This window comes from Carettochelys insculpta, chromosome 1, assembly GCF_033958435.1.
Source record: "Carettochelys insculpta isolate YL-2023 chromosome 1, ASM3395843v1, whole genome shotgun sequence".
NCBI classification, from domain to species: domain Eukaryota; kingdom Metazoa; phylum Chordata; order Testudines; family Carettochelyidae; genus Carettochelys; species Carettochelys insculpta.
Window position 1 is genome coordinate 227,864,874 of NC_134137.1, and position 27,979 is coordinate 227,892,852.

Below are 27,979 nucleotides of genomic sequence, written 5' to 3' on the forward strand. Positions count from 1 at the left end.
TCCCCTTCCCCTCCCCTGACTTGAGGAGCAGTGATATTGAGAAGAGCTGCCTGGAGGTTTTTCCTTATTGATCTGATTGGTCAGAATTGTAGCCAGTAGGAGCAGCAGGGAGTGGTACCTGAGAGCAACAGGGAACACAGAGCCAGGTGTGTCCCCCGGGGAGCTGTACCAGGTAAGCGCTCTCCACATCACCCAGACCCTACACCCCAAGGTCACTCCTGCACCACCCTCCCATGTCCACCTTACCCCACTCTACTTCTGCATTACTTCCTGCTCGGACTACCACCACCAGCCCACTTCTGCATCCTACCACCCTCTCAAACCCTCCAACCTTCAGCTTGCTCCTGTACCTTCTCTCCTGCCCAGAGCCCACACCCCAAGCCTGCTTCCTGGCAACCCCTTCCCACACTGAACCTCTCAGTTTTGGCCCCACCCCAGAGCCTAGAGGGCCCACAAAATCTACTTGCCCTGCCCTTCCTAGGCTTTGCGGCTGGTGTGTGAAGGGAATGATGGGAGTGTCTCTTTTGTTGTTGTTTTTCAATCAGGCACCATGTGAATGAGGGTTTTTGGGGTGCATTTTTGTTGTGCTTCTCACTTGTGTGCCTCTGACTGATTTTTTCTGTGGATCAATGGCAGTGCTTCTGTTACCAGAGGCTGATGATTTCAGGAAGCTGATTTACAGGGATGCAAATGAGAATTCACAAGCTAAGGGCAGTTGCGGTAGGTGTCTCACAATCCTACATACCCCCCATGAAATACTGCAAGCCACCTTTGTGGTGAGTGCACTAGTAGCACATTCTGAGCTTGTAGGTATGTCTGGTGTTTTCAGTAAAATTGAATAATTCTGTTCAGATAAAATTCTCTATGCGTGTGGTAGGGCAACCATATCTCCCTCTCCCAAATACGGGACAGGGAGATATGAGGGTTGCGGGGGGGTGGTTCCTCCAAGCCCCAGGGAGCCAGGAAGGATTCAGCGGCTGCTGGCGCCCTGCGGGAGCCCGGGAAAGTGGCAGCTGCCAGTGATCCCCCAGAGTCCTGGGGAAGCCGCAGCTGCCAGCAATCTCCTGGAGCCCTGGGGAAGTGGCAGCTCCCAGTGCTCCCTGGGAACCTGGGAAAGTGGCAGCTGCGCACGCTCTCCCAGCTTCCCCAAGGCTGCGGGGCAGGGGCCAAATACAGGACAATGAGTCCCTTTTAGGGGGGGAAAAAAAGTTGGGACGCCTTTTTGGCATCCCAAATATGGGACTGTCCTACCCAATATGGCACAGACGGTCACCCTAATGTGTGGAGAATGATACACACAAAAAGTCATCACACGTTTAAGTTAGCATGTACAGTTGAAGGTGCTTTCTTTGTCTGATCGGAGGAACAATCTGAGGGAAAGTACTGTGAAGGGGTGATGACGGTGGTAGATGGCAGACAAATCAGACACATTGCAGAGATGCTATTGGATAAGGATAACTGAAAAATGTACATTAAAATGTATCCGTAAACCATGTATTCTGTAATGACTTTTCTGTCTGTTCTGTATTCCATTTCTTTAGGCTATTCATTCTGTTGATTGGCATCATGAAGGAAAGCAGTTCATGTGCAGTCACTCTGATGGCAGCTTGACTCTGTGGAACTTGAAAAGTCCTAGTAGACCATTTCAGATAACAATCCCACATGGTAAGAAAGATGCTTAAAATTGCAAGGAGAGAATAAAAGGAATGGTTTTATTTGCAGACATCTCTGGTTAGTTTTATTTGGTCTTTATTCCTATTGCATACCCATTTCTTGTATAGGTTCCTATAGTCTTTAATTTGCTAGAATATTACCAAAATCAAATAGCTATGTGACATATCACATTAGAGGGCTCAAAAAGTCTGTCTCTGCACCAGAATATCATTTTTTTGTTTGTCCTCTGCGTCTGATAATCTTGGATTTGTTTTTCTTCTGGGAAACAGCATTTAAGTTCATATGTATTTAAAACAAAATTTAAAAATAAATTGGACCTCTATTTTCATGAAGTTTATTTTGCGGTGAAGAAAGAAAATCTGTAAGTAAAAGGACAAAAGGAATCTAATTATTTCAGACAAATTAATATCCAAGGTGCAGTGTAAAATAGGCAGGGGTATGCTGCCATCTGCAATGACTTAAAAGTTCAGTTATTATTATGCTATATATAGAACTATCCAGTGTGCTGGCAATTATAAGTTTTAGTATGTTAATGCCTTTTTTCTTTCCACAGGAAAAAGTCAAAGAGATGGGAAAAAAACTGAATCTTGTAAGCCGATTCTTAAAGTAGAGTACAAGACATGTAAAAACAGGTATGTTTTTGTCCCCCCAGGAGGAGATTAAGCCAAATCTATGTGCTCGCTTATACTCTGTAAAGCAGAGCTGCTTATGAAATTCATCTTTTCCAGGGGCCTTGCTACTTGATAGCAAATCAGTGGCCTTTCTTAGGTGTTCTGCTAGGCACTGTTGGACATGCAGATGAATGACAGAGACTGTAATTACATGATCAGATATTTTTTGTTGTGGATGGTGGTCTCATGATTAGATCACTGGAAACAACTCAAGAAAACTGGATTGTATCTGTTTCTTAGCTTGGCCATAGTTTTCCTTCACTACTGAGGAAGTCTTTTAAACCAAGATTTCAGAATTGTTTTCAGCATGATGTGGTCTGCAGTAAAGTCTCAGAATAATATGGTCTGTTTATACTTTATGCTGTTTTAAAGTTATTTAATTTATCTATTTTAAATCAAAGAATCATAGAATACTAGGACTGGAAGGGACCTCGAGAGGCCATCGAGTCCAGCCCCCTGCCCCAATGGCAGGACCAAGTACTGTCTAAACCATCCCTGATAGACATCGATCTAACCTGTTCTTAAATATCTCCAGCGAAGGAGATTCCACAACCTCCCTTGGCAATTTATTCCACTATTTGACCACCCTGACAGTTAGGAACTTTTTCCTAATGTCCAACCTAAACGTCCCTTGCTGCAGTTTAAGCCCATTGCCTCTTGCTCTATCCTCAGAGGCCAAGAAGAAGTTTTCTCCCTCCTCCTTATGACACCCTTTTAGATATCTGAAAACCGATATCATGTCTCCCCTCAATCTTCTCTTTTTCAAACTGAACAAGCCCAATTCTTTCAGCCTTTCTTCATAGGTCACATTCTCCAGACCTTTAATCATTCTTGTTGCTCTTCTCTGAACCCTTTCCCATTTCTCCATATCTTTCTTGAAATGCAGTTCCCAGAACTGGACACAATACTCCAGTTGAGGCCTAACCAGCTCAGAGTAGAGCGGAAGAATGACTTTTCATGTGTTGTTTACAACACACCTGTTAATGTATCCCAGAATCAAGTTTGCTTTTTTTGCAACAGCATCACACTGTTGACTCCTATTTAGCTTGTGATCCACTATAACCCCTAGATCCCTTTCTGCTGTAGTCGTTCCTAGACAGTCTCTCCCCATTCTGCATGTGTGAAACTGATTGTTCCTTCCCAAGTGGAGCACTTTGCATTTGTCCTAATTAAACTTCATCGTGTTTACTTCAGATCATTTCTCCAGTTTATCCAGATCATTTTGAATTATGACCCTATCCTCCAAAGCAGTTGCAACCCCTCCCAGCTTGGTATCATCTGTAAACTTAATAAGCATACTTTTTATGCCAATATCTAAATCATTGATGAAGATATTGAACAGAACTGGTCCTAACACAGACCTTTGCGGAACCCCACTTGTTATACTTTTCCAGCAGGATTGAGAACCATTAAGAACTAATCTGTGTACAGTTATCCAGCCAGTTATGCACCCACCTTATAGTAGCCTCATCTAAATTGTATTTGCCTAATTTTTTTTATAAGAATGTGATGCGAGACCATATCAAATGCTTTACTTAAGTCTAGGTATACCACATCTACCGCTTCTCCCCTATCCACAAGGCTCGCTATCCTATCAAAGAAAGCTATCAGATTAGTTTGACATGATTTGTTCTTTACAAACCCATGCTGGCTGTTCCCTATCACCTTACCACCTTCCAAGTTCTTGCAGATGATTTCTTTAATTACCTGTGCTCCATTATCTTTCCTGGCATAGGCATCTGTTAGAATTATAAGTAAATGAATCACAAAATACATAGCAAATGAAATGGGACAGCTCTACTTTCTGTGTATTCTCTGATACACATTTAATGTCGCAAAGGTTGATCCTTGCTACTATATACAGTATTTCACCTTTTTCAGGATAACAATATTAATACATTATTTTTATTTAGAATACAATAGCAAAAATGAAACATTGATTTGACCTTCAATATATTCCTTTCTCATCTTCCCATTTCTATGTGTAAATGTACATTACAATATTATGCCCAAAATCAGAAAGTCACTTAAGCACATGTTTAAATATATACTTAAGTCCCATAGAAATCAGTGGAACTCAAGCATGCTTGCATACTTATATGCATTCCTAAATTGGTGCCTGAATGGGAGGGAGGTTAAAAAGGTTTATGTGTTGTATTTTCCGCTAAATTCCTATGTATAGTTTTTTTAAAAAGAGAATTCCCACAGAGAAAATACTTTGGAAAAAATGCACACCTCCAGCATATACAGTAACTCCCAACATTCCCTGCAATGTCATTATAATGCAGAACTTTAACTCTGACTTTAGACTTACCCATCGGAGAAGAACACAATATTCTGGTATGTGACTGTGTAAAAGGTGTGTCGTTGGAATAAAGCTTTTGAGTTATAGTGTAATCATAAGGATTAGGATATGTCTGTTATGTTAGTACACATGATGGAAGTGTGTTGGCATTCTTTTGTCTATGAGAGATTGTGGGAATTGCCGCCTATGCTGTGGTTGGTTTACAATGTCTTATGCTACTTAGTAGTCCAGTCCAGGATTTTCATGATCTTTGGCAATTATTGAAAATGTGTGTGTCTTCTTAGGGAGCTGCTTGTTTTTTTCAGGCTCTTTTCTCTTCAAGTTGTAGGAGCCAGTTTCAATCATGGACTTTGATACCCTGATGGAGATGATGGCACCACTTATGATTACTTGCCAGAATTTCCAAGTGGTTAGGATCAATTCCAAATGCCTTCATATCTTACTTTCCTGTTTCCTTATAGCAAAATTTGGGATGCAGCATTTAAACCATATCCCAGCTCTAGCAGGATCCTGCCCTCCCCTCTTCCCTCCCTCACACTTGCCGCAGCAGGGAGTGGGGGTGGCTCTCCACCAACTCATTCAGGGCAGGAAGCAGCATTTCAGCTGCATCCCAGTGCAAATGGAGTCCTATGGGGTTGGCATTTCCTCTCACAGTGGTGCTACAAAGAGCCACCATGGGGGAGAAATTGACCAACCCCAGGCCAGCCACAGTGAGGGGAAATTGATGAACCCCAGGTCAGCTGGAACTCAGGCAGCCTTGCTGTTTGAGCTCCAGCTGGTGCAGGGTCCTTAATTTCCCTCCTCTCCCCCTGCATACTGACTCTGCAAAGAGCTGCAGCATGGGGAAACTGACAAAATTTCGTGGCACACTTGGACAGTTCTTGTGGCACTCTGGTTGAAAACCACTGGTATAGATCACTTTTAACTTACACAAGAACGGTGTGTGTGTGTATTAATTCCCCTATGAATAGATTTAGGTAATGTCTTTGACACAGGAGTGGCTCCTTTCATAAAAACTCTGATGTCTATCAAAGTGTCCAGTTGGATTTGCTGGTTACTTTCACAAAAATCCTTGTCTTATAGAAGAGGATTTTCAACAAAGCAATGGATACTTGGAAAAAGGAGAGGATCTTAACGACAGTGTTCATGTAACCCTAGAGCCCACATTACAACTTCTAAATGCAGCTTAAAATATGGAAGTAGACGTCATATATCAAGCTATCCACTGTTATCCGTTGTTCATAACTTTTCAGTTATGTTGAAAAATACTCAAAATATTTTTCTTTTAATGGATAAAATAAGTGTGTTTTTTAGTGTTAAATCTCATTCTGTATAACTTTTAAAAGGTTCTTTTAAGATAGAGGGACATGAAAATAATGAGATTCAAAATGTAAGGCCTGTTTTAAATTAATTCAAATGTACATGTAAACATGCTTTTTTCAGTCCTGTAAGTCTCTCAAAACACTTTCACGCACAAAAATAAACCCTTCAAACTCTGCATCTGTATTAATGATGTAAAAAATACAACCACAGCACAATTTCTTTCTTTTTTTAACGCTTTGGAATGAAAGGTATGAGACAAATGTGAGATTATATAATCTATTCTTGCTTTTTGGTTTTTGACACAGTGAACCATTTATAATCTTTTCTGGTGGACTGTCATATGACAAAGCTTGTCGAAGACCAAGTCTAACCATCATGCATGGAAAAGCTATTACGGTGCTTGAAATGGATCATCCTATAGTGGACTTTTTAACTCTTTGTGAAACACCATATCCAAATGGTGAGTATATGAAGTTGTACAATTTTTTTCAAAGAAGAGAATGTGATTGTTAAAAAAAAAAAAAAAAAATTAGGTGGTCTTATCATAGAATATGGTGTCGCTACAGCATGATAAATGACCTGGGGATCTCAGTTCTCAGTGAACAGGTGTCCATCTTGTAAACACCAACACCATAATTAACAGCAACTGGGCGCTTTGTTTGCAGCCTCAGCAGACAGATGAAGAAATGAATGGGCTACAGAGACTGAACTCCCCTCTTACCTTGGTGTGTGGCAGGGGGATGGCAGTCTCGAGGTCACAGTTGGAGCACACTGCTTAGTCAGTGTAAGGAAGCCTATATTGTCACAGCTCAAAAATCAATGGAGAGTTTAAGCGTCGTGTCTGTAATTCTGGTGCTTTGCATGAGCAGGAAGTCCTTAAAATCACCGAAGTGTTCAAGCTTGTGCTTAGGTCCATCCATTTTGAGCTAAGCCTTTAAGCACAAGCTTAGATGAGGATGACAGACATGTGGAAGGAAATTTTAGGACAAAAAATAAGTTTTAAAAGCCCATTGAAAAGTATGAATTAGTATAAAGCAAATATTTATTGCCAGCTTCTACTAACTTCAATAAATGAATGAATGTATCTGAGCTGTCAATTCACTATGTTAAACCTAGCAGCGTTTCCATAGGATGGGTTCTTTACCACCCATTACTGATTTATACAATATTATGTTTTAGTTTTGTTTTAGCCTGTTATTCATAATCCAGTATGTCAATATGCTACCATGGATGTATGCATTAGTAGTAGACCACAAAGGGAAGAGTGTCATTTGATACATTCCTCAGATTCATTCGGCTTTGTGCATTCAACCATCTGAAGAGTACACCCTTGCACACCATGAAGTGGCTCATTATTTGAATGGGATGCTTAACTGTACAATTTATTAGTTTAAAAACACAGTCTGAGAGGATTTTTTAGTTTTTCCTTTGAATAATGAGCAACCATATATTCATGATCTAAGTAACTTTTATTTTAGATCAAAGAAAAAACACAAAATACCAATGTAGACTCATAGAATCATAGAACACTAGGGCTGGAAGGGACCTTGAGAGGGCATTGAGTCCAGCCCCCTGCCCTCATGACAGGACCAAGTACTGTCTAGACTATCCCTGATAGACATTTATCTAGACTGTTCTTAAATATCTCCAGAGGTGAAGATTCCACAACTGCCCTAGGCAATTTATTCCAGTGTTTGAACACCCTGACAGTTTGGAACTTTTTCCTTATGTCCAACCTAAACCTCCCTTGCTGCAGTTTAAGCCCAATTGCTTCTTGTTTTATCCTCAGAGGCCAAGAAGAACAAGTTTTCTCCCTCCTCCTTATGATGCCCTTTTAGGTACCTGAAAACCTCTATCATGTCCCCCCTCAATCTTCTTTTTTCCAAACTAAACAAGCCCAATTATTTCAGCATTTCTTCATAAGTCATGTTCTCTAGACCTTTAATCATTCTTGTTGCTCTTCTCTGAACCCTTTCCCATTTCTCCACATCTTTCTTGAAATGCGGTGCCCAGAACTGGACACAGTACTCCAACTAATGCCTAACCAGCGCAGAGTAGAGCGGAAGAATGACTTCTCGTGTCTTGTTCACAACACACCTGTTAGTGCATCCCACAATCATGTTTGCTTTTTTTGCAACAGCATCACACTGTTGACTAATATTTAGCTTGTGGTCCACTATAACTCCTAGATCCCTGTCTGCCATACTCCTTCCTAGACAGTCGCTTCCCATTCTGTATGTGTGAAACTGATTGTTCCTTCCTAAGTGGAGCACTTTGCCTTTGTCTTGATTAAACTTCATCCTGTTTACTTCAGGCCATTTCTCCAATTTGTCCAGATTATTTTGAATTTTGACAAAAGTATGATCTCCAAAAGAGAGGGAGGTAGGGTTATGTGTATGAAAGAAAGAGGCTGGCTGCTCTGATTTGATGACTGCAGCAGTCTTACAACAATATCATAACAATTATGTCACTACACAAATCAATGTATGCCATATATGTTTTCATTATGCAAAATACTTCCCAGTATATAAATAATGCTGTATCCTTACTGCATTAACTTTTTTCTTTTCTTTTTTTTCTGCTGTCTTTTCCATGATTATTTAGAACTCATTCTTATTTTAAAAAACCCTAAGCATGGAGCATCATAATTTGGCAACTTAGATAAAAATTCACTTTCAGAAAAGAAAGCAGTGTAAATATATTTGGAATACCACAATGTATATTGCATAAAGCATCTTGGCATTCAGTAGAGGAGGCATGGTTTAAATCTATCTTCTTTTTCAGCCCCTTACACACTGTTTCTCCCCAAATCTGCAGTACAACTCAGCTTTCTTCATTTCCAGAGCACACCTTCATAATCTGTCTCCTCATTAATTCTTCCCACTTCATGCTTTAAAATAATGTAGCTGGTGAACTTTTTGCCTTTGACATCACAGCTGTGCATTATTGGAAGCAGGTGGAATGTAGCTTTTACCATTTACTGCCCACTGTAAAAGCTGAACAAGGGTATCTCCTTATGGCTACATCTACACTAGCCAAAAACTTCGAAATGGCCATGCAAATGGCCATTTCGAAGTTTACTAATGAAGCGCTGAAATACATATTCAGTGCCTCATTAACACACAGGTGGCCGCGGCACTTCGAAATTGATGCGGCTCGCCGCCATGCGGCTCATCCAGACAGGGCTCCTTTTCGAAAGGACCCCAGCTACTTCAAAGTCCCCTTATTCCTATGACCAGATGGGAATAAGGGGACTTTGAAGTAGCCAGGGTCCTTTTGAAAAGGAGCCCCATCTGGATGAGCTGCACGGCGGCGAGTCGCATCAATTTCGAAGTGCCGCAGCTGCCTGCATGCTAATGAGGCGCTGAATATGTATTTCAGTGCTTCATTAGTAAACTTCGAAATGGCCATGCAAATGGCCATTTCGAGGTTTTTGGCTAGTGTAGACACAGCCTATGTGTGGTAGTTAAATCCAGAGGTAGAGTAACATACCCAGCAGTCTTCAAATGTCAATGTAGATTCTTCTGCTCCACTCCTTTACCTTTCATTCAACACAGTGTTAGCATGCTATAATGTACCATGCTAATTTTGCCATATATTGGGGTCAGAAACTGCCCAGCACAAGTGCCAAGATTTGCATATGAGCCAATTTTCATGGGCATGCAAGGCAGGAATTCAGCCCCGCCCCTCCTTCCCATACAGCCAGGAAGTTGTTCAAAGCCGTGTAGCCTGTAGGTTAACAAAAGACCAGCTAATGCTACCAACTACCACCTAAACAGTAAAGCTCTGCATGTTAATATATTTGTTAATGAAGCTGTTGTAAGTAGGCTATTAGTTACTTTAAAAAGTATCACTGGCACTCAGCTCATACATAAAAGGTTAAAAGGTTAAAAGGTCAAATTTTGTCACTCTGCCTCAGAAATGTTGCTGACCCCTGCCATATATGTTTATCAGCAATAATCTCCTCAAAGGTACATGTCATTGTGGACCTTCTAAATCACTGTCTAATTCTAATCGAATGCCATGCTTTCTAATTTGCAAATCTGTCTTTAGCAGTTATTCAGACTTCTGTCTCAAATCATTTATTTAATATACAATAACTGTTCAGGCGAAGATTACATAATTTGGCTAACTTGCTTAAAAGTTTTAACAGGAAAGCTCTGCATGTTTTTTGTGCTTGATTCCTCACTTTTAGAATTTCAAGAACCCTATGCTGTAGTTGTACTCTTGGAAAAAGATCTCATTGTTGTTGACCTAACACAAAGCAAGTAAGTACAAAGTCTACATGAAAATGTTCCTCCTTCATAAATATCTAGCTGATAATGCTGAAAATCTATTTAAACTTTTCTTTTTATTTTGCTGGTGTGAAAACTTTACATTCACTGGAGTCAATTTTATTTTAAGATAATGTAGGTCAGCACATTCTTCTCCAAGATAAAAGCCATATCCACATATAGTAGATGATCCAAAAATATCAATATCTTCTGCACATCCCAGCCTGCAATTCTAGTGCTCATTCTTTCTCTTATCCAGTCAATAATATTTTCTATGCAAGCATATATTTTTATCTTATTTTCTATGTGTCAGTTCAGTTACACTAGTGTAAAACTGGGTTAATGTACCAGTAGGTGCTCTAGGTGAGGATGTATGTACATTGAGCCCTGCATGGTTACAAAATTTGTATCAACATCTACATTTGCAGAAAGGATCCACAGATGTGGATTCCTCTGGATATCCACATATTTCCATGGTTTTAATATAAAATTTTTATCAATAACTGTATCCACAGATACAAAGTAGATATCAGTAGGTTTGCAGGGCTCTCTAGCTATGCACTCTCAAAGAATTTCTGCTGTTACTGCCTGCAGGCCTGCATCTACACTGTGTGCCTTCACATGCTCCAGTATAAGGGCATATAGGGAGGAGCAGACTTACGCCACCCCAGTTCCTTCTGAACCACCTGCAGCTAGAAATTGACTTCTGAAGCATCTGCTATCTAGCTAGTGAAGTTATTCTTCTGCTGCATTTTTACTTTGTTTTCATTTCATTTTTAGTTTTTGTTGTTAACCTGAATAGCACAGTTCGTGCTTTGAAGGGGGATCTCCCTCCCACTTCTCCTCTTGTAATCTGAGGCCCCTTTTTCCTATCAGGTCGTCTTGACTGATGACTTTTTTGCATGGTATACCCAGGACCCCACCTAAAATGGGGACCCAGATTCAAGTCTTGCCAGGCCGGTCGCTGGGCTCTCCAGTTGTGGCCATTGTCCCAGAATGACTTGCATCGCATCCAAGTGTAAGATCTGCTCTGATTTAAAGAGCGGATCTAAAAAACTAAGGGAAGAAACTTCTGACTGAGGACTCCCTTAAATTGATGGTGTCAGAGTGCTGCCCTCCATCTTGTACCTTGGACTCAGGTGCAGAGACTTCATCAGGTCCAGCTCTGACCTCCAGAAACTAGGTGGCAACTTCAGTCTTGCAGAAAACAGCCCTAAATGTAAGAGACCCCATTTCTCCACTTAGATCTGGGAGATGGGAGACTTGTGTCATGCTGCAGATATTGACGAGTCTCCCACCAGATACAGGACCAGTGCACCAGCACTGTTGAAAGAAACTTTTATGAAGCCAGATTCTGAGGAACTCTGCAGAAAAGCCTACTATTGAGCAGTCCCATGGTACAGACACATCAGAATCAAGATTGTATTCTTGTGGCTGGATGAACTCTTCGGTGAAGTTGTCTTACGTGATACCAGGCAGTGGGAGCCAGCCCTCTCCAAAATGACTGGGACAGTCTTTGTTACTGTTCCAGTATCACTAAAGTTGTATCATTGAGAAGAGCACTCCCTGGACTCAAAGGTACCTGTAAGGTTCCCCTCTCACAAGGGTCTTCACATTATGAGAACTTGTTTTCTCATCCCACCCCTAACTTCCTTGGTCTGGTGTTGATGCTGCCAATGAAAGGAGTAGGAGATCAGCATTGTCTGACAGTGAGAGTAAACTTCTGGACCTCCTAGGACTTGAGTCACTCATCAGCATCTCTTCAGTTCTACACCACGAACTACCAAGTTCTGATGGCAAAATATGACAAGCTGCAATAGTAAATTCCCTCACTTTATCGAGTTTTTGCCTCAGGTCAAGAGGACAGTTTTAAGCTCTTATTACAGAGCATGGGACAGTAGCCAAAGTCTCGCTGCAGGCCTCCCTTGATACAGCAGATATGGCTTCTCATTCTAAGGCCGCTTCCACAGTCATGCACTGGGCCTCCTGGCTACAGTTCTCCATTTTGATTAGTAAATTGCAAAATATTGATCAGGTTTGACCGTCAAAGGGCCTAACATTTAGTGACAATCAGACAGATCCCTTTCAAGGAGTACAGGGAAATGTTTAGCTCTCTTGGTATCTAAACTCCATTTATAAACAGGAAATACAGCAAGATTCTGACTGTGCAGCACTCCCCTCTAGTGTACTGTCAGGCACCCAAGAGAACTTTTGAGACACCTAGAAAGAGATTTAGACCACAAAGAAATGCCCATTCTCCACTACCACCTCTCTGGTGGCTACCTCATCCAAATGACCATTTTGACACTTTCATTGAGACCTATAAATCTTCCTCAGAAGATCTTCAGCTATCACATCCATCCATTCACTTAGCCCTTGCAGACCAACCTGCCCTCTTTTTTCATTCTTGGGAGCATATCACTTCAGAAAAATGTATACTGGAAGTAATCTCAACAGGCTACTCCCATCCAACTCCATGCACCCCTCCACACTGTCCCTGTGGGGACCCTTATCACAAGAGGTAGTAGAATTCCTCCTGCAATTGAGGGCAATCAAAGCTGCTCCTCCAGATTTTATCAGAAAGAATTTCTACTCCAGCTACTTCTGGTTCCAAAAGAAAAAAGGAGGTGGAGACCAATTCTAGGCCTTCAGTCTTTAAATGCTTTTATTCATAAGCAGCACTTCAGGATGGTCACATTAACAATAATCATTCTGTTTTTAGAGCCAAGGGACTGGTTCATTGTTCTTTTATGGATGCCTATTTTCAACTTCCCCCAGTCAGTCAGAGTGGCATTGAACAATTGAGCAACTGTGTACTAGATAAACCATCAAGGAGAGCAAAATCCTGATATTTGTGTGAAAAGCTGGTGTTACATTGGAACTGGGGCTTAGCCAAGGAAATAGATACCTTTGTGATCACCCTGCCGAGAACACCATCACAGATTCAGTGAGCTGAAATATCCATCAAGAACCCAAGTGGGAGCTCACTGATCAATTTGATCTTTCAAGAAGCCTGTCATATGTGGCATGTATGGAAGCATGACACCTTCCATCTCAAAATGCTGCTATAATTCATTGAGGACGAAGTATGGCACAACTCACTGGGAGATGTTCTGCTTATCTCTTGGCACCTGGTTTTGTTATACGCATTCTCTCAAACTACTGAGCCACCAAGTGCTGCTCAAACTGAAACAAGAAAAAAAGTTATCCTTTTCACAACTCCCACCTGCTGGAGACAGGTATGGTTCCTGACCCCGACCCATCTGGAGACATGTTCATCTCTGCACCTTCCCCTACTGACAGACCTCTTGATCCAGGATCTGGCTCCATAATTCATTCTGTCATCTCTGCATCTCAAGACTTGACTTCTCTGTGACTCTTGAGCAGACAGCAATAATGTTCTCCTGAAGTCTAGTTGGTTCTGTTAGGAGGCAGGAAACCGACTACATGAAGAATTTATCTGTAGAAGTATAAATGTTTCCAAATCTGGTCCATGCAAGCACTCCACATCTGCTGATATTCCCCTAGCATCCTTCTTTGACTGTGCACTCAACCTGAAATTACCAGATCTTTCTCTGAACTCTGTTAAGATTCATTTGTCTGTTATTGCAGCATTCCACTCACCAGTCAAGGATGCACATCGTATAACAACAAGTAGCAGAGAGGGAGCTGTGCTAGTTGATATACTATCAAAACAAAAAAGCAGTCAAGCAGCACTTTAAAGACTAACAAAATATTTTATTAGGTGAGCTTTTGTGGGACAGACCCACTTCTTCAGATCATAGCCATACCAGAACAGACTCAATATTTAAGGCATAGAGAACCAAAAACAGTAATCAGAGTTGACAAATCAGTGAAAGATTATCAAGGTGAGCAAATCAGAGAGCAGGGGACGGGGGGAGTCAAGAATTAGATTAAGCCAAGTATGTCAAAGAGCCCCAAGAATGTCACAGAAAATTTGCATCCCAGTTCAAACCATGTGTTAATGTGTTGAATTTGAATATGAAAGAGAGTTCAGAAGCTTCTCTTTCTAAAGCAGACTGAAAATTCTTCAGTAAGACGCAAACTCTTAAGTCATTAACAGAATGGCCCACTCCATTAAAATGTAGACTAACTGGTTTGTGGATCAGGAATGTTTTTGATGTCTGTTTTGTGCCCATTAACTCTTTGTCTAAGAGAGTTTGAAGTCTGTCCAACACACAAAGCATCTGGGCATTGTTGGCACATGATGGCATATATGATGTTAGTTGAGGAGCATGAGAGTGTGCCCGTGATTCTGTGAATAACTCGGTTAGGTCAGTGATGGTATCACCAGAATAGATATGTGGACAAAGCTGGCAGCGGGCTGTGTTGCAAGGAGAAGTCCCAGGACTGGTATTCCTGTGGTATATACTGTGGCTATTGGTGAGAATCCTCATCAGGTCGGGAGGTTGTCTGTAGGGGAGAACAGGCCTGTCACCTCAGGCCTTCTAGAGTGTGGCATCCTGATTAAGGATAGGTTGTAGGTCTTTCATAATGCATTGCAGTGGTTTGATTTGGGAGCTGTAGATGATGACCAGCGGTGTTCTGTTCTTGGCTTTTTTGGGCCTATCTTGGAGTAGCTGGTCTCTGGGTATTTGGCTGGCCCTGTGGATTTGTTTTTTTATTTCTCCCAGTGGGTTATTCAGGTTTATGAATATTTGGGAGAGATCTTGTAGTCTTTGGTTTCTGTCAGTTGGATCAGAGCAAATGCGATTGTACCTAAGAGCTTGACTGTAAACAATGGATCTAGTTATATGTGCAGGATGGAAGCTAGAAGGGTGTAGGTAAATATAGTGATCAGAGGGTTTCTGGTACAGTGTGGTACCGATCAGGCCATCTTTGATTTGTACTGTAGTGTCCAGGAAATTTATCACTTGTGTGGAGTAATCTAGGCATAAATTGATGGTGGGGTGCAGATTGTTAAAGTCTCTGTGGAATTTAGAGTCTCTATACCTATATATATATATATAGGTATATTCTATATGTAAGTCCCTATATTCTTCTAGAGTCTCTATAGATACATTTCCTGGGCACTACAGGAGGGGCTCTTTGGCATACTTGGCTTAATCTAATTCTTGATTACCCATCCCTTCACTGCCCTTCTGCTCTCTGATTTGCTCACCTTGATAATTTTTTTCTGATTTGTCAACTGTGATTACTGTTTTTGGTTCTCTATGCCTTAAATATTGAGTCTGTTCTGGTCTGAAGAAGTGGGTCTGTCCCACGAAAGCTCACCTAATAAATTATTTTGCTAGTCTTTAAAGTGCTACTGGACTGCTTTTTTGTTTTGATAGTGTATAGACTAGCACGGCTTCCTCTCTGTTACTAAAGTCGTTGCTGACTCTCCCGGGTCTCAGGGGCCACATCTACACAAGAAGTATCTGATAACAGAAGTTGCCCTCAGAAGGGGTTTCCCAGCAAAACTTCTGTCGACAGATTGCGTCTACACACAAAAGCAGATTGAAAGAGCAATATGCTCTGTCAACAGAGAGCAACCAGACTGCCCAGTACTTTCTCAATAGTATGGCTGACTGGAAACTCTGCAAACAGGGCTGCCCAGTGAACTGGAAGCCCTGTCTGTTCTCAGAGGATCCCTGGAGCATCTACACAGCTGTTTTGTTCACAGAACACTGTTGAGAGAGGTGTTGTACCTGTACGGGGAGAGGTATAAAGCTGCCAGTAGATGTGCCAGGTTTTGTTGACAAACTGTCGACAAAGTGCATTTTGCATATAGATGCTCTGTGGTTTTTTCCTGAAAAAACCCAGTTTTGCCAGGGAAAGCTGCTCATGTAGACATAGCCCATATGTTTCTATTGCCCTCCTCAGGAATGTACCTATCCAAGACATTTGCAAGGCAGCTGCCTGGTACTCCATTTAATTTTTTCACAGCATTATGCCCTACTCCATGCCTGCAGTGTGAGCAGTCTTTGGTTCTAAATTCCATACTGGATCCGCTTCCCCTGCATTTTTGTACCCACTAAGATACTTCTCTAGAGTCTCCTCATGCTTGGATGCTGTAACTGGATGACAAGGAATAGATCACTTGATAATTACACTGTTCTGTTCATTCCCTCTGAAGCATCTGGCACTGGCCGTTGTCAGAGGACAGCAACTGGGCTAGATGTACCATTGGTTTGACTCAGTAGGGTCATACTTATATTCATGTGGAGCATCCACCAGGGCATTAACTTGAAGAAGAAGGAGATATTACTTACCGTGTACAGTAACTGGAGTTCTTTGAGATGTTGCGTCTGTATAGGGGTCCACTACGCACCCTTCTCTCCCTTCCCACTTCAGAGATTTAACATGCTGTGAAGTTCAGAAAGAACCAGAGTGGCACAGGCTTGCTCTCCCCTATGTATTCTCATACCAGAGCATGAGAGAAACTGCAGCACGTGACCACAGGCATTACCTGCAGAAATATCTCTGATCAAGAGTACATGGGCACATAGGCAAAGCCCCTCTGGTGGGGGAGTAAGGCAAAGGGGGCAATTGCCTCTGGGCTCAGTGTTTCTAAGGTGCCCAGTGCTCCAGCCACCACTTCTTTGGCAGCAGCAGGAGCCAGAGCTCCAGGCCCTTTTGAAGAGACACACCAGCACTGCTCCAGCTGTGTATGGACATAGGGGAAGGGGCAGAGGGCCTAGGACTGCAATCTGAGCGGTTGTGGGAGCTGACTGCCCTTGGCTCCTCTCCCACCTTCCACTAATGGCCCCTCACTTTCTGGGGAGTGGAGGCGGGCTCCCCTCCCACCTTCCCCTGGGGCTTGCGGCAGCTGTTGGCCTTGCTGCGTGTACAGCCTCACATGGAGTACCCATAGAAACAAAACATCCTGAAGAACTCCAGTTACTGTGCAAAAGAAGTAAACTCTCCTGGGGCATTTTTTCACTTGTGAATGACATTTTGTGGTTTTTGTTGCTCTACATGTGGAGCATTGCACCTTATCTCTCAGACAATGCTAATACAAGTGAACAACAATTAAACTGAGGACTGACTGGTCAGCAATTGCTACAACAGTACCAACCATGGAAAATTAATATTCTGCCATCAAATTGAGTGAAGTAATTTATTATGAGACCTGGTTACTCATGCAGTATGTCTGCAGCATAATTTTGTGGAGGATTTGTGCCTTTAATTGTAATGTAATTCATATGTTGTTGCTTCTAGAGCTAATCTTTATGTTTATGGGAAAATTAGAAGCTGATCCTGCAAACCCTTACTCACATAAGTAGTCTCATGGTCTTTAGTAAGACTGCTCGTGTAACTAAAAACTAACAAGAGAAAGGATGGATTGCAATGACGGTACCTTAACATTGTGACATTTATTGATTGTCTATACATTTTATTTTTGGGAGTAAAAATAATAAATACATTTTTAAAAATTTGAAATAAGGAAAATATCATTTATTATGAATAATGATTGTTGTAATTTAGATAAAATTTTTGTTTTATATTCTTTAATATTTAAGAAAATCTAGTATTACTTCAAAAGATGCAATGGTACTAATAAATTGTCTTCCTCCATTAGTTTTCCAATCTTTGAAAATCCTTATCCCATTGACATACATGAGTCACCCGTTACCTGCACCGAATATTTTGCTGACTGTCCTCCAGATTTGATTCCTGTACTGTATTCTGTAGGAGCCAAACATAAAAAGCAAGGATACAGCAATAAGGTAAAAAAATACATTTTATTTATGGAGAGAGTTTGATTGTAAAAATCTACATGGTACATAATCTTCTAGAAATTTATTTTCATTGTGTGTATTCCAGTACTAACAGCAATATTAAAATAAGGTAAAGGGATACCACTAACCTGAAATTCACATTTCTGTCTCCAAAGTTTTTCTCTATTGTAGTTACAAGTAACATCTGCGATTAATATAACTGAAAGAAGTTTTCAGGGAGCATGATTTTTCACTATTTTTTCAGTTTGATTACTTTGTACATTTGACAGAATGTGTGGACAGACAATTTTCACCTTTTTATCTGTAAAGTCAATTAGGTTTTGAAGGTGTAATGGTATGCTACGTAGGCACTCTCAGACCCCATTGTGCACATAGCACTCCATTGACTTCTGCAGGGCTCCATGAGAGAGTGCATTCCATCCTTGCTGACTTCCTTATGGGATTATGGGTTATTTATGAGAATTGCAAGTAAATATGTTAGTTAGTTGGAGGTAAAATTTATTCAAAATGGGTTCTTTAAGAAATTTACTTCCTGGTATCAGACTATTTTTTGTCTCTGCTATTTTCAGTAATGAAACAATACATACCTTCCAAACTTCCCACGTGGTTAAAATTCAAAGAAATCTGAAGCATTGGCTGCATATTCAGATTTTTTTAAGGATTAAAGGCACTTTTAGCCATTATTGCCACCATTTAAAAAGTATACTTTGATTTACATAAATGTACATTTGTATAATTCATTCATTTATTGTCATGTTGTCAATTTGTCCTACCCATACCCACCCCATGCATTCATTCCATACACCCCAACTAGCATTCATTCTCCTGGTCACATAGTCCAGCTTGTTTCTACCCCCACACATGCACAATTCCCCAGACATTTCACCACCTACTTCCATTCATTCCACACTTTCCCATCTGCTTGTTCTGCACATCCATGCTCCCACTCCACACACATCTATTCCATATAAATCATGCTCCACACACTCAGCCATTTTTCACTAACCTATATTGTACGTACATCTTCACTCATTTGGTAACCCCCCAACACCTTTCCCTAGACAAGAATTTCCCATGGTCCTTATCCCCTTGCAGCTGTATCTCCTCCTTGAGAAACAGATGAGAAAAATCACATTTCTTTAAAAAACAGTTTAATCTAATTTGGAACTACAAGCTTGATTATGTGTTAAAATTGTATGGTTACTGCTTAGTTTTTCTACAGGTTAGAGTTAAATTTGTCCTAGTGCCCAAAACAGCACCCCAACATGTGATGGTTTCTTTTAAGTTTAACCTTAACACAGAATTTCCTGGGTTTATAGCACTTTATTTCACAAGAGATCTAATTGTTTTCACTGAGTAAGGGTTTCACAGTTTGGGCCACAGGGAGTAAAAACCCTGTGCATGCGACAAAAAGAGTTTATAATCTAAAGCCCTGATCCTGCATTTGGATCCTCACAAGACAATCTTCATAATCCTGTTGAAACTCCAAAGGTGAGCCCTAGTGAATCCAATAGAAGGATCAATTGATTGTTGATAGTTTCTTCCTTCAATCCTTGTTATAAAAAAATTCAGTCTGAAAATCTGTTAACTCAAAACCTTCTACTAGACCAAACAAACATTTGATTGTTTAAACAAAAAACAAAAAAAACCTCTGTGCCTTTGGTCAGATAACATTATAAACAATAAGTTAGAAGTTGCAGCTACGTAAATTTATTTAAAGATGTTCAAGGTACTGCTACAAGCTTGTCTTTATTTTTGTAAATTAAGTACAGTGCTTTTCTTCTGCTGGTACTGAGTACTGGCTCCTCTGCAACCCCAACCATGGGCTGAGCTGGGGGCAAGGGACACAGAGCCAGCTGTGTACGTGCTCATCTTGTTGTTTTTTTTTAAAGGCACTAATTAGGTATATTGCTTTTTTAAAAGAATTTGTTGTGATGTTATTAATTTTTAAAATGTGCATTCTGCAATTCTGTAAAACATAACTCTTATCTGTGAACTCTTGTAACTGTGTTTAGGAATGGCCTATCAGTGGGGGAGCATGGAACCTAGGAACACAGACATATCCTGAAATTATTGTTACGGGGTAAGAATGCAACAGAAGGTTTGTGTTTTTGCAAATATTAGAATCTAAAACCTTTGACAATGTAAATCTATTGGTCAGCTCTGCCTGTCTCACAATATAGTTAGATGACTAGGACATCAGAACATGACCACTAACTCCATTACGTAAAATAAATGTATACTTCTTTGGGGGTGAATTTTCTCCCAATAAAGAGGGCACACAGAAGTGCTTATGCAGCACTTACACCCAATGATAAAGCCTTAAATAGTATTTAGAGCCTTGTGCTCAAAGTAGGGTTGCAAATTCTGCTTGGCAGTTTCATAACATGACATAAAACTGAGTATTGATCTTTAATTCCTGGAGACTTCAGGACAATTTTGGAGGGCTGGCAACTCCTAGCTCAAGTAAATATTATTATAGGAGCCATAGATTGAGGCTGCAAGCCTGTAAGGGGCCTTGTACCCAAATATCCACAGGAAGGGGAGGCAGATGTAAAAAAGTTGTGTCGTCTTTGGTGGCTGTTAGGGAGGAAGTAGCATTAGAAGGGCTGAGAGTTCCACAGGTATTTCTGCAGGGGAGATCTTTTGGCTTATTGGGTGCCCTGTGTCTTAACTGGAGCTGGAACCCATTTAGTGTTAATCTCCCATAATTTGTGAGAATCCTGTGCATTGATGTGAATTTTATTTTCACACTAAATTGTGCACGTAATTCATAGCTCTGCAGGAGAAGAGGGTGGAGGGGGCAGGGGATCACATTGCAGTAACAGGCTCAGTAATAATTCTAGATGACTCAGATGCGTGAGTGGAGCAGTATTTACAGTATTAAAGTGTTCTGTAGTTTTAAGCACTCATCATGACTACCAACTCTTGGATTAAGTTTTATTTATTCAGAAATGCCACCCATGTAAAATATAAATTTTGTCCACATTGGTGTTACTCATAATTTTTCTGCTACTTTTTAATTGCCTGTTTTATTTATCCATAGATTGTTAATTACAAAGCCTAAGTCTGAATGTGACTTGGTTTGTGCTAACTGCTACAAAATAGTGTATTTTACTACACTAAGCAGCTTGATAGCTGGACATTTTCTTGCAGACATAATTACGAAGAACTAGGGATTAGAGCTGAGCAAAATGTTTTATACAAATATTTGCCAGTGAAAAATACACATTTGGTGATACCAAAATGTTTTGTAAATTCATGTTGGTTTCACCAAATTGTTTTGAAAAGAAAAACCTTTTAAAAAAATCAAAAAACCCAAAATGTTTTATTTCAACATTTTTAAAATGTGTTTAATTTTTTTTGTTCTAGATGACTTTTTGGTTCATAATTTATTTTTATTAAAACAATTAAAAGCTTGAAAGTATTGCTGGAAACTAAAGCATTTCATTTTGAACCCTTCATTATTTTTCTTAACTTTTTGACTTGGTGACAATTTTGAAAATTTAATTTTCAGCTTGACCTAAAAAGATCTTTTATTGTTTTTTAAAGAGTTGCGACAGAACTAAAGCAGTTTTACCAAGGATATGATTCATGTCTTAAATTTGTAAATGATTAATACCCAAATCTGAGTGGATTGGAATATGCTGAACTATTTCATGAGCTACAGTAAGGATTAGATATCATTGATCATGTAATATTTATTCAACTAAAATTTCAAAGACAGAAGGGAACACCATATCATCTGTTCCAGCAGTTCTCAAACTGTGGGTTGGGACCTCGAAATCCATTGCAATTCAAGTTTTAGTGGGGCAGCCAGGTCTAGCATTAGATTTGCTGGGGCCAAACCCCACTGCTGGAGACCAAGGACTTCAGCACTGGGTGGCAAGACTAAGATTACAGTCTGCCTGCATGGAGCTGAAGCCGTTGGCCTCCTGCCTAGGGTGGTGGGTCTCAGTGTTGGGCTTTTGCTCCCCCACCCAGCATGGCAGGGCTTTGGTGGGATCAGACTTCAGCCTCCCCTACTCTCCCCCCAGGGTTTATGTAATAATTTTTGTTTCAGAAAGAGGTCACAGTACAATGAAGTTTCCAATATTATTTTTCACATCCAACTTATGTTGCATTGCCACCCTGATCTTTGTGCTGCTGTTTTCTTCCTGCAGCTCCCACTGGCCAGGCATGACAAACTGTGGCCACTGAGAGCTGTGGGGGAGCAGTGCCTGAAGATAGTCAATGTAGACAAAACATCTGGTGGCCCACCAGCAGATTACCCTGATGGGCCCCGTGCCAAAGGTTGCCAACCACTGATCCTGAGCATGTGAGCAAGAATTGGCCGGGCACACACCAGGGAAGGAGAATCCTCAGTGCCATCACAGAAAGCTGGCCTGCATCTGATGTTTTAGAGTGATACGTGGTGGGCATGGAGGAAATCCCTTCCTGACCCCTGCATGTGGCCTGCTGAAGTCCTGAAGCATGAGCTTTAGGAAAATAAGACATAAACCGATGTGAGCCCGGGGCTGTTGAACCATGTCCTCAACCCTCACAAGCAACTTCACAATACAATTGCACTTAAAAATTTGTTAGGCTCTCTTTTAAAATTAATTCATTTGTTTGTTCTAATGACTTCTGTTGGGAGACTATTCCGTAACCTCACTCAGATGGTTACAAACCTTCTTCTAAATTTCAGCCTGATTTGTCAGCCAGTTTTCGTCCCTATATGATTATGCCAACATGGTCCTTTAAATGAAGTAGCACTTAACCCTCCTACGTGTTTAGCCCACTGAGGTATTTATAAAGGGCAATCAAGTCAAGCTCTTCCAGCTTTATCATATAAAATAAGCCCTCCATTAACCTGATCACTTTTGAAGCTCTTCTCCATACCTCTTCCAGTCTGAATTAATCTTTGTTGAACTTGGGTGACCAGAACTATACACATTATTCCAAACAAAGTTTTATTGGAGCCTTATACATTAACATTAATACTTCTCTGTCTCTGTTGGAAATGGCTCACCTGATGCAACATGGGATTGCATTTGTTTTTTCAAAGCTGCATCACATTTGTGGCAGTAATCCTGTGAGTTACCCATATACCCAGGTCTTTCCTTCTGTGTTGATTCAACTGATGAGCCCCAAGCTTTTAGCAGAATTTATTATTATTAGACCCTAAGTGCATGATCTTACATTTTGTACTTTTAATTTCATCCCATTTCTGTCATTCCAGTCTTTGAGGTCCCCAGCTCATCCAGTACAATATTCCATTCCTTCTCTATAGAAGTGATGCCTCCCAACTTTTTATCATCAGCAATTTCATTAGCATGTGCCTATGTTTTATGTCACCGTCATTAATGAAAATACTGAATAAAATGGGTCCCAATGTAGATCTTTGAGAAACTCTACTAGTAATCTTTCTCCATTATGATCACATTTTGGCACAACTTGTTGCCATTTCCCATTTAGCCAGTTCCTTATCCACTTTACAATTCTTGTGCAACTCCTCACATTCATTTATCTAATATTATCTCATGCGGTATTCTATCAAATGCTTTACTGTGACCTAGTGTGGCAGATTCTCTTATATAAAATGGATCTCAAAATAATCTGTGATTTTTTTTCCAAAAAAAAAAAAGAGAGAGAGAGAGAGAGCGTGTACTCTCCTGGAACAGTTTTAAATAGAAAAACCCTAATTTACAGGTCTTATATCCATGTGAGTGTTTCTATTTAAAAAGGACTGTTAGAGTGCATGTGAGAGCTGTCCCCTACAAAAGATTTAAATTATTTTTATGCAAAATGCTATCCAGCAGTCACTTTGGCAACAGAAACTGTAGTAACATATGGTCATTGTGTACTTCCTTTGATATGTGTGTACACTACAAATCAATCAAACTGATTTATTCTATTTACTTTGATTAAATGCCTTTCTGATATAGATATGAATTGCATCATTACAATTTTATAGTTAACTTAAAGAATAGACTACACTGTATAAATGATTTAAAGGTCACTTAAGTACTGCTTTATATAACAAATACTCTGACTCAATTGAGCTGTTTGTATTTTGAGTAACTGAGAGTTGAAATTATATGTAGCTATATCTTGTTTTAACTAACATTTAATTTTTTTTAAGTCATGCAGATGGATCGATAAAGTTTTGGGATGCTTCTGCCAGTAAGTTTTTAAACTTCCTTTTCTCGTACTATTAACAAATTATAATATCTAACAATAGTTGGAGAGAGGGAGAGCTATTCAAAATGGTATCACTGGGCACGTAGAAGTATTGGAATAAAGTTAAGAAAATAATCAATAGGGTGAATATCAGTTTAAAAAAAAAGTGGCAGTAGGCTGTTAGACAGTGAATTGGTCTTCCAAAGAGAGTGGTGGAAGTGTCAGAACTTGGACATTGGATACAAAAGTGGACAAAACACCATAAACTATGTAGTAAGATATAATCCTGCAACTGGATCGGGGAGTTAGGATGAGGTTGGATGTAATTGGTCTGTTTCAGCTCTAACTTAAAAAAAAAAAACAGCTCAAGCAAGAGTAATGCAACCTAATGCACATAAAATTCAATAATATTGACATCTGATATCAGGCTATACATAGGCGATTGTGTTAAATTTAATATACAGTGTGTTACATTTATGAATAGAAGAACTGCTTTGGGCAAGATGATAACTAAATTTCTGTGGCTATACATGCAGAGTAGTGAGCAGGAATGAGCATTCCAGTTGAGGACAACAGACTTGAGTTAGCAGGGCTCATGCTGTGTGGACAGCATTTTGAAGTTATGGCTCAGGTTGGTACCTGGGCTCCAAATCCTGAGCTTCAGAGCTCAAGCCACAACTTTAATGCATTTTCTACACAGCAGTATGTAGAGTATTAGCATGATCGCCTCTAGCCCAAGTCTGTTGACCTGTGCTGGTAGCTCATTCCCTCTCCCAATCCATAGACATGCCCTGAAAAGTTCTTGAACTGTACTGTCAGGACCCCCCCTCCACTTTCATTGAAAAGCATTGGAAAATATCTGAGTCTTATGTTGTGCGGAGTGGGTCAGAAATTTTTTCTTATTTCCCAGAAAATGTCAATGTTTTGCGAAAAAATTGTTGAACGTAAAAATATTTTGGCCAAGTACCAAAATTACTACTATTCAAAATGTTGCCACAGTGCCTTATGGAAGTTATTTTGAGTGTCTTATCCTTCCATTCTCCATTATGGCCCATGAGGTGTGTCATAGTCCTGATCCTATGGTGCATCATGGGAGAAGTAGTCTGGTCAGAATGACAGCATAAAGTGTCTGAATAAAATCTTCATGAGGCACTATAGCAGCTTAATGAATAAAAATATTTCCATTTTCAATCAGGTTTTTTTTGTTTGTTTTTTTCCTACATGTGGTATGAATGTTTTTGGGTGATTTTAGTCAGTTGTTGTCAGTTAGAACTTAGTCTTCCTCAGGCCACAGTCTTTCTCCTGTCTGGCAGCAACCTCTGCATGTGATAGGCTGGAAAGGAGGAAAGTGAAGATTCTCCTTGCCCTAGTAATGAAATACAGTGAGTTGAAGCTTTGTTAGATTTCTAGAATCTTACCAGATGCACACTGAATATGCTCAGAAGTTGTTTTTCAGTAATAAATTATTTTGTTTATTCAGAATGCATCAAAAAGACACTTTCTCTTCTAGGACCAGGCATATGTCAGGTATGGAGTATATTTTTTTCTGCCACTGTGGAACAAAAACAAAACATAACAAAACAAAAAAACAATAAAACCCCTTAAATTTAAAAGAAATACTCTTGAAAGGAGATATTTGCCATTTACCTTTAACTCAGAAATGACTGGTGGATTTTCTTCAAGCTTTCCACAGAAATGGCAAAGAAGCTAAGCATGTAAGAACTTATCCCCAAAGGAAGGTGTTTTAGAAATTTGTAGTACAGTGAAAATGGATGCAGTAAAATATCATATTTTGGGCTAAATGAGCCTTTTGGCCCAGCCCTGAGTAAGTTCTGTTGCATAGCTGCATTGCTCCAGGAAGAAAGTCAGTAATAAGTTGTGACTTACTGTCACAACTCTTTCTCAGCTTGTTCCTTGCTCCAGAAAGGAAGTAACTTACTGAAGCCCTGAAAAAAGTGTAGTTTACTTGCCTCTTTGTTGCTGCTCTGCTGACGAGCACTTTGGAGGCACGGCAGAGCTAAGTGCCCCACCTGCACCTACCTGCCAAGAGTAGAGAGCTGTGGGGAGCTGTGCCTGCAGACAGTCAGTGTAAACAATACATCTTGTGGCCCACTCGCAGATTACCCTGATGTGCTATGTGCCAAAGGTTGCCAGTCACTGATCCTGAGCATGTGAGCGAGCATGTGAGCAAGCATGTGAGCGAGTGAGCACACGTTGGCCAGCCAAACACCAGGGAGGGAGAATCCTCAGTGCCACCACAGAACACTGGCCTGTGTCTGATGTCTTTAGAGCATGGTTTCCCAAACTGGGGGGAGGGCATGCCCCCCTGGGGGTGGGGTGAAGAAGTTCCAAGGGGGGTGCAAGGTGACCCAACTCTCCCCCCCCCATCATTCTCCCCACCTGAAGAAAAAGCCAGCTTTTGCTTCCAGCTCTCAGCTCCTGCCGTTTTACGTGGGTGACCTGGCACAGCTGCTATAAAAAGCAGGCAGCCGGCAAAGACCCAAGTGGAGCTAGCTGCCTTCTGCAAAAGTGAGCAAGTGTGGGTTGGGGGAGAAGGAGGATGGGGTTAGATAGGGGTCTGGGGGTGCCTGTCTTGGGTGAGGGGGCTGGGGATGGAGTAAGAGCAGGGACTGGTGGTGCCTGGCTTTGTGAGAGGGGAGGAGCTCTGGCAGTTGGCTCGTGGGGCTTGGGCGGCTGGCCCTGGCAGCGCGGGGCTTGGGTGTCTTGGGCTGGTGGATGGGTGGCTGGCCCCAGCAGGACGGGACTCAAGTGGGCAGCTGACCCTGGCAGCAGGCAGCTCGGGAGGCTCAGACTGGTGGGTGGGCAGCTAGCCCCAGCAGCATGGGCTGGCGGGAGGGTGGTTTGTCCTGGCAGCGTGGGGCTTGGGCAGCTTGGGATGCAGGATGGTGGCTGGCCCTGATGGCATGGGGCTTGGGCTGCTGGCCCACAGATGGAGCGGGTGTCTGGTGGGCAAGTGGCTGATCCTGGCTGCGTGGGGCTCAGGCAGGGAACTCTGGCAGTTGAGGTCTTGGGCTGGCAGGTGGCTGTCATGGGCAGCGCTCTGATGGCTGGCCTGGGGCTCAGGCAGCTGGCCAGCTGGGGCTGCAACAGGTTCTTGAAAGGGGCCAAGAAAAACTATTTGTGCTTGTTTTTAATGCTAAATGTTAAATAACATTTTTATATCAAGTTTTTGTGTTTATTTTAAATTATGTATTGAATTTTTTTGTTTAAAGGGGGGATTATATGACGGCAAAGAAGAGGTGGAGGGGCATGAAAACTTCTCAAAAATGTAAAGGGGGGCATGATGCCAAAAAGTTTGGGAACCACTGTTTTTAGAGTGATACATGGTGGGCATGGAGGAAATCCCTTGCTGACCTCTGCATGTGACCTGCTGAAGTGCAGGAGCATGAGCTTTAGGAAAATAAGGCATAAACTGGAAGTGAGCGCTGGGCTGTTGAACCATATCCTCAACCTCATGAGCAACTCCGCAATACATTTGCACTTGTAAATTTATCAGGGTCTCTTTTAAAATTAATTTGTTTGTTCTAATGACTTCTGTTGGGAGACTATTCCATACCCTTATTCAGATGGTTAGAAACCTTCTAAATTTCAGCCTGATTTGTTAGCCAGTTTATGTCCCTATATGGTTATGCCAACATTGTCCTTTAGATGAAATAGCTCTTAACCCTCCTATGTGTTTAGCCTACTGAGGTATTTATGAAGGGCAATCAAGTCAAGCTCTTCCAGCTTTCTCATATAAAATAAGCTGTATTTTGTGCACAACCCTTGCTCTCCTTTCTGCACTTGAGCTACACTGCAAGGAATGTTAACGTGCAATGAAGGTCTAACTCTCTGCATTGCTGT

General features: G+C 41.0%; 1 protein-coding gene across 2 annotated transcripts in view; it reads left to right on the top strand.

The window, feature by feature from the left end:
• STXBP5L (syntaxin binding protein 5L) overlaps positions 1-27,979 on the top strand; it is a 443,298-nt gene that overhangs the window by 276,496 nt on the left and 138,823 nt on the right. For both annotated transcript variants that reach the window (XM_075000721.1, XM_075000731.1), the window contains exons 8-14: positions 1,542-1,665; positions 2,228-2,306; positions 6,279-6,433; positions 10,169-10,241; positions 17,794-17,941; positions 19,969-20,036; positions 24,078-24,118. In XM_075000721.1, the coding sequence (XP_074856822.1) occupies positions 1,542-1,665; positions 2,228-2,306; positions 6,279-6,433; positions 10,169-10,241; positions 17,794-17,941; positions 19,969-20,036; positions 24,078-24,118 (688 nt within the window). The remainder of the gene's footprint in view (positions 1-1,541; positions 1,666-2,227; positions 2,307-6,278; positions 6,434-10,168; positions 10,242-17,793; positions 17,942-19,968; positions 20,037-24,077; positions 24,119-27,979) is intronic.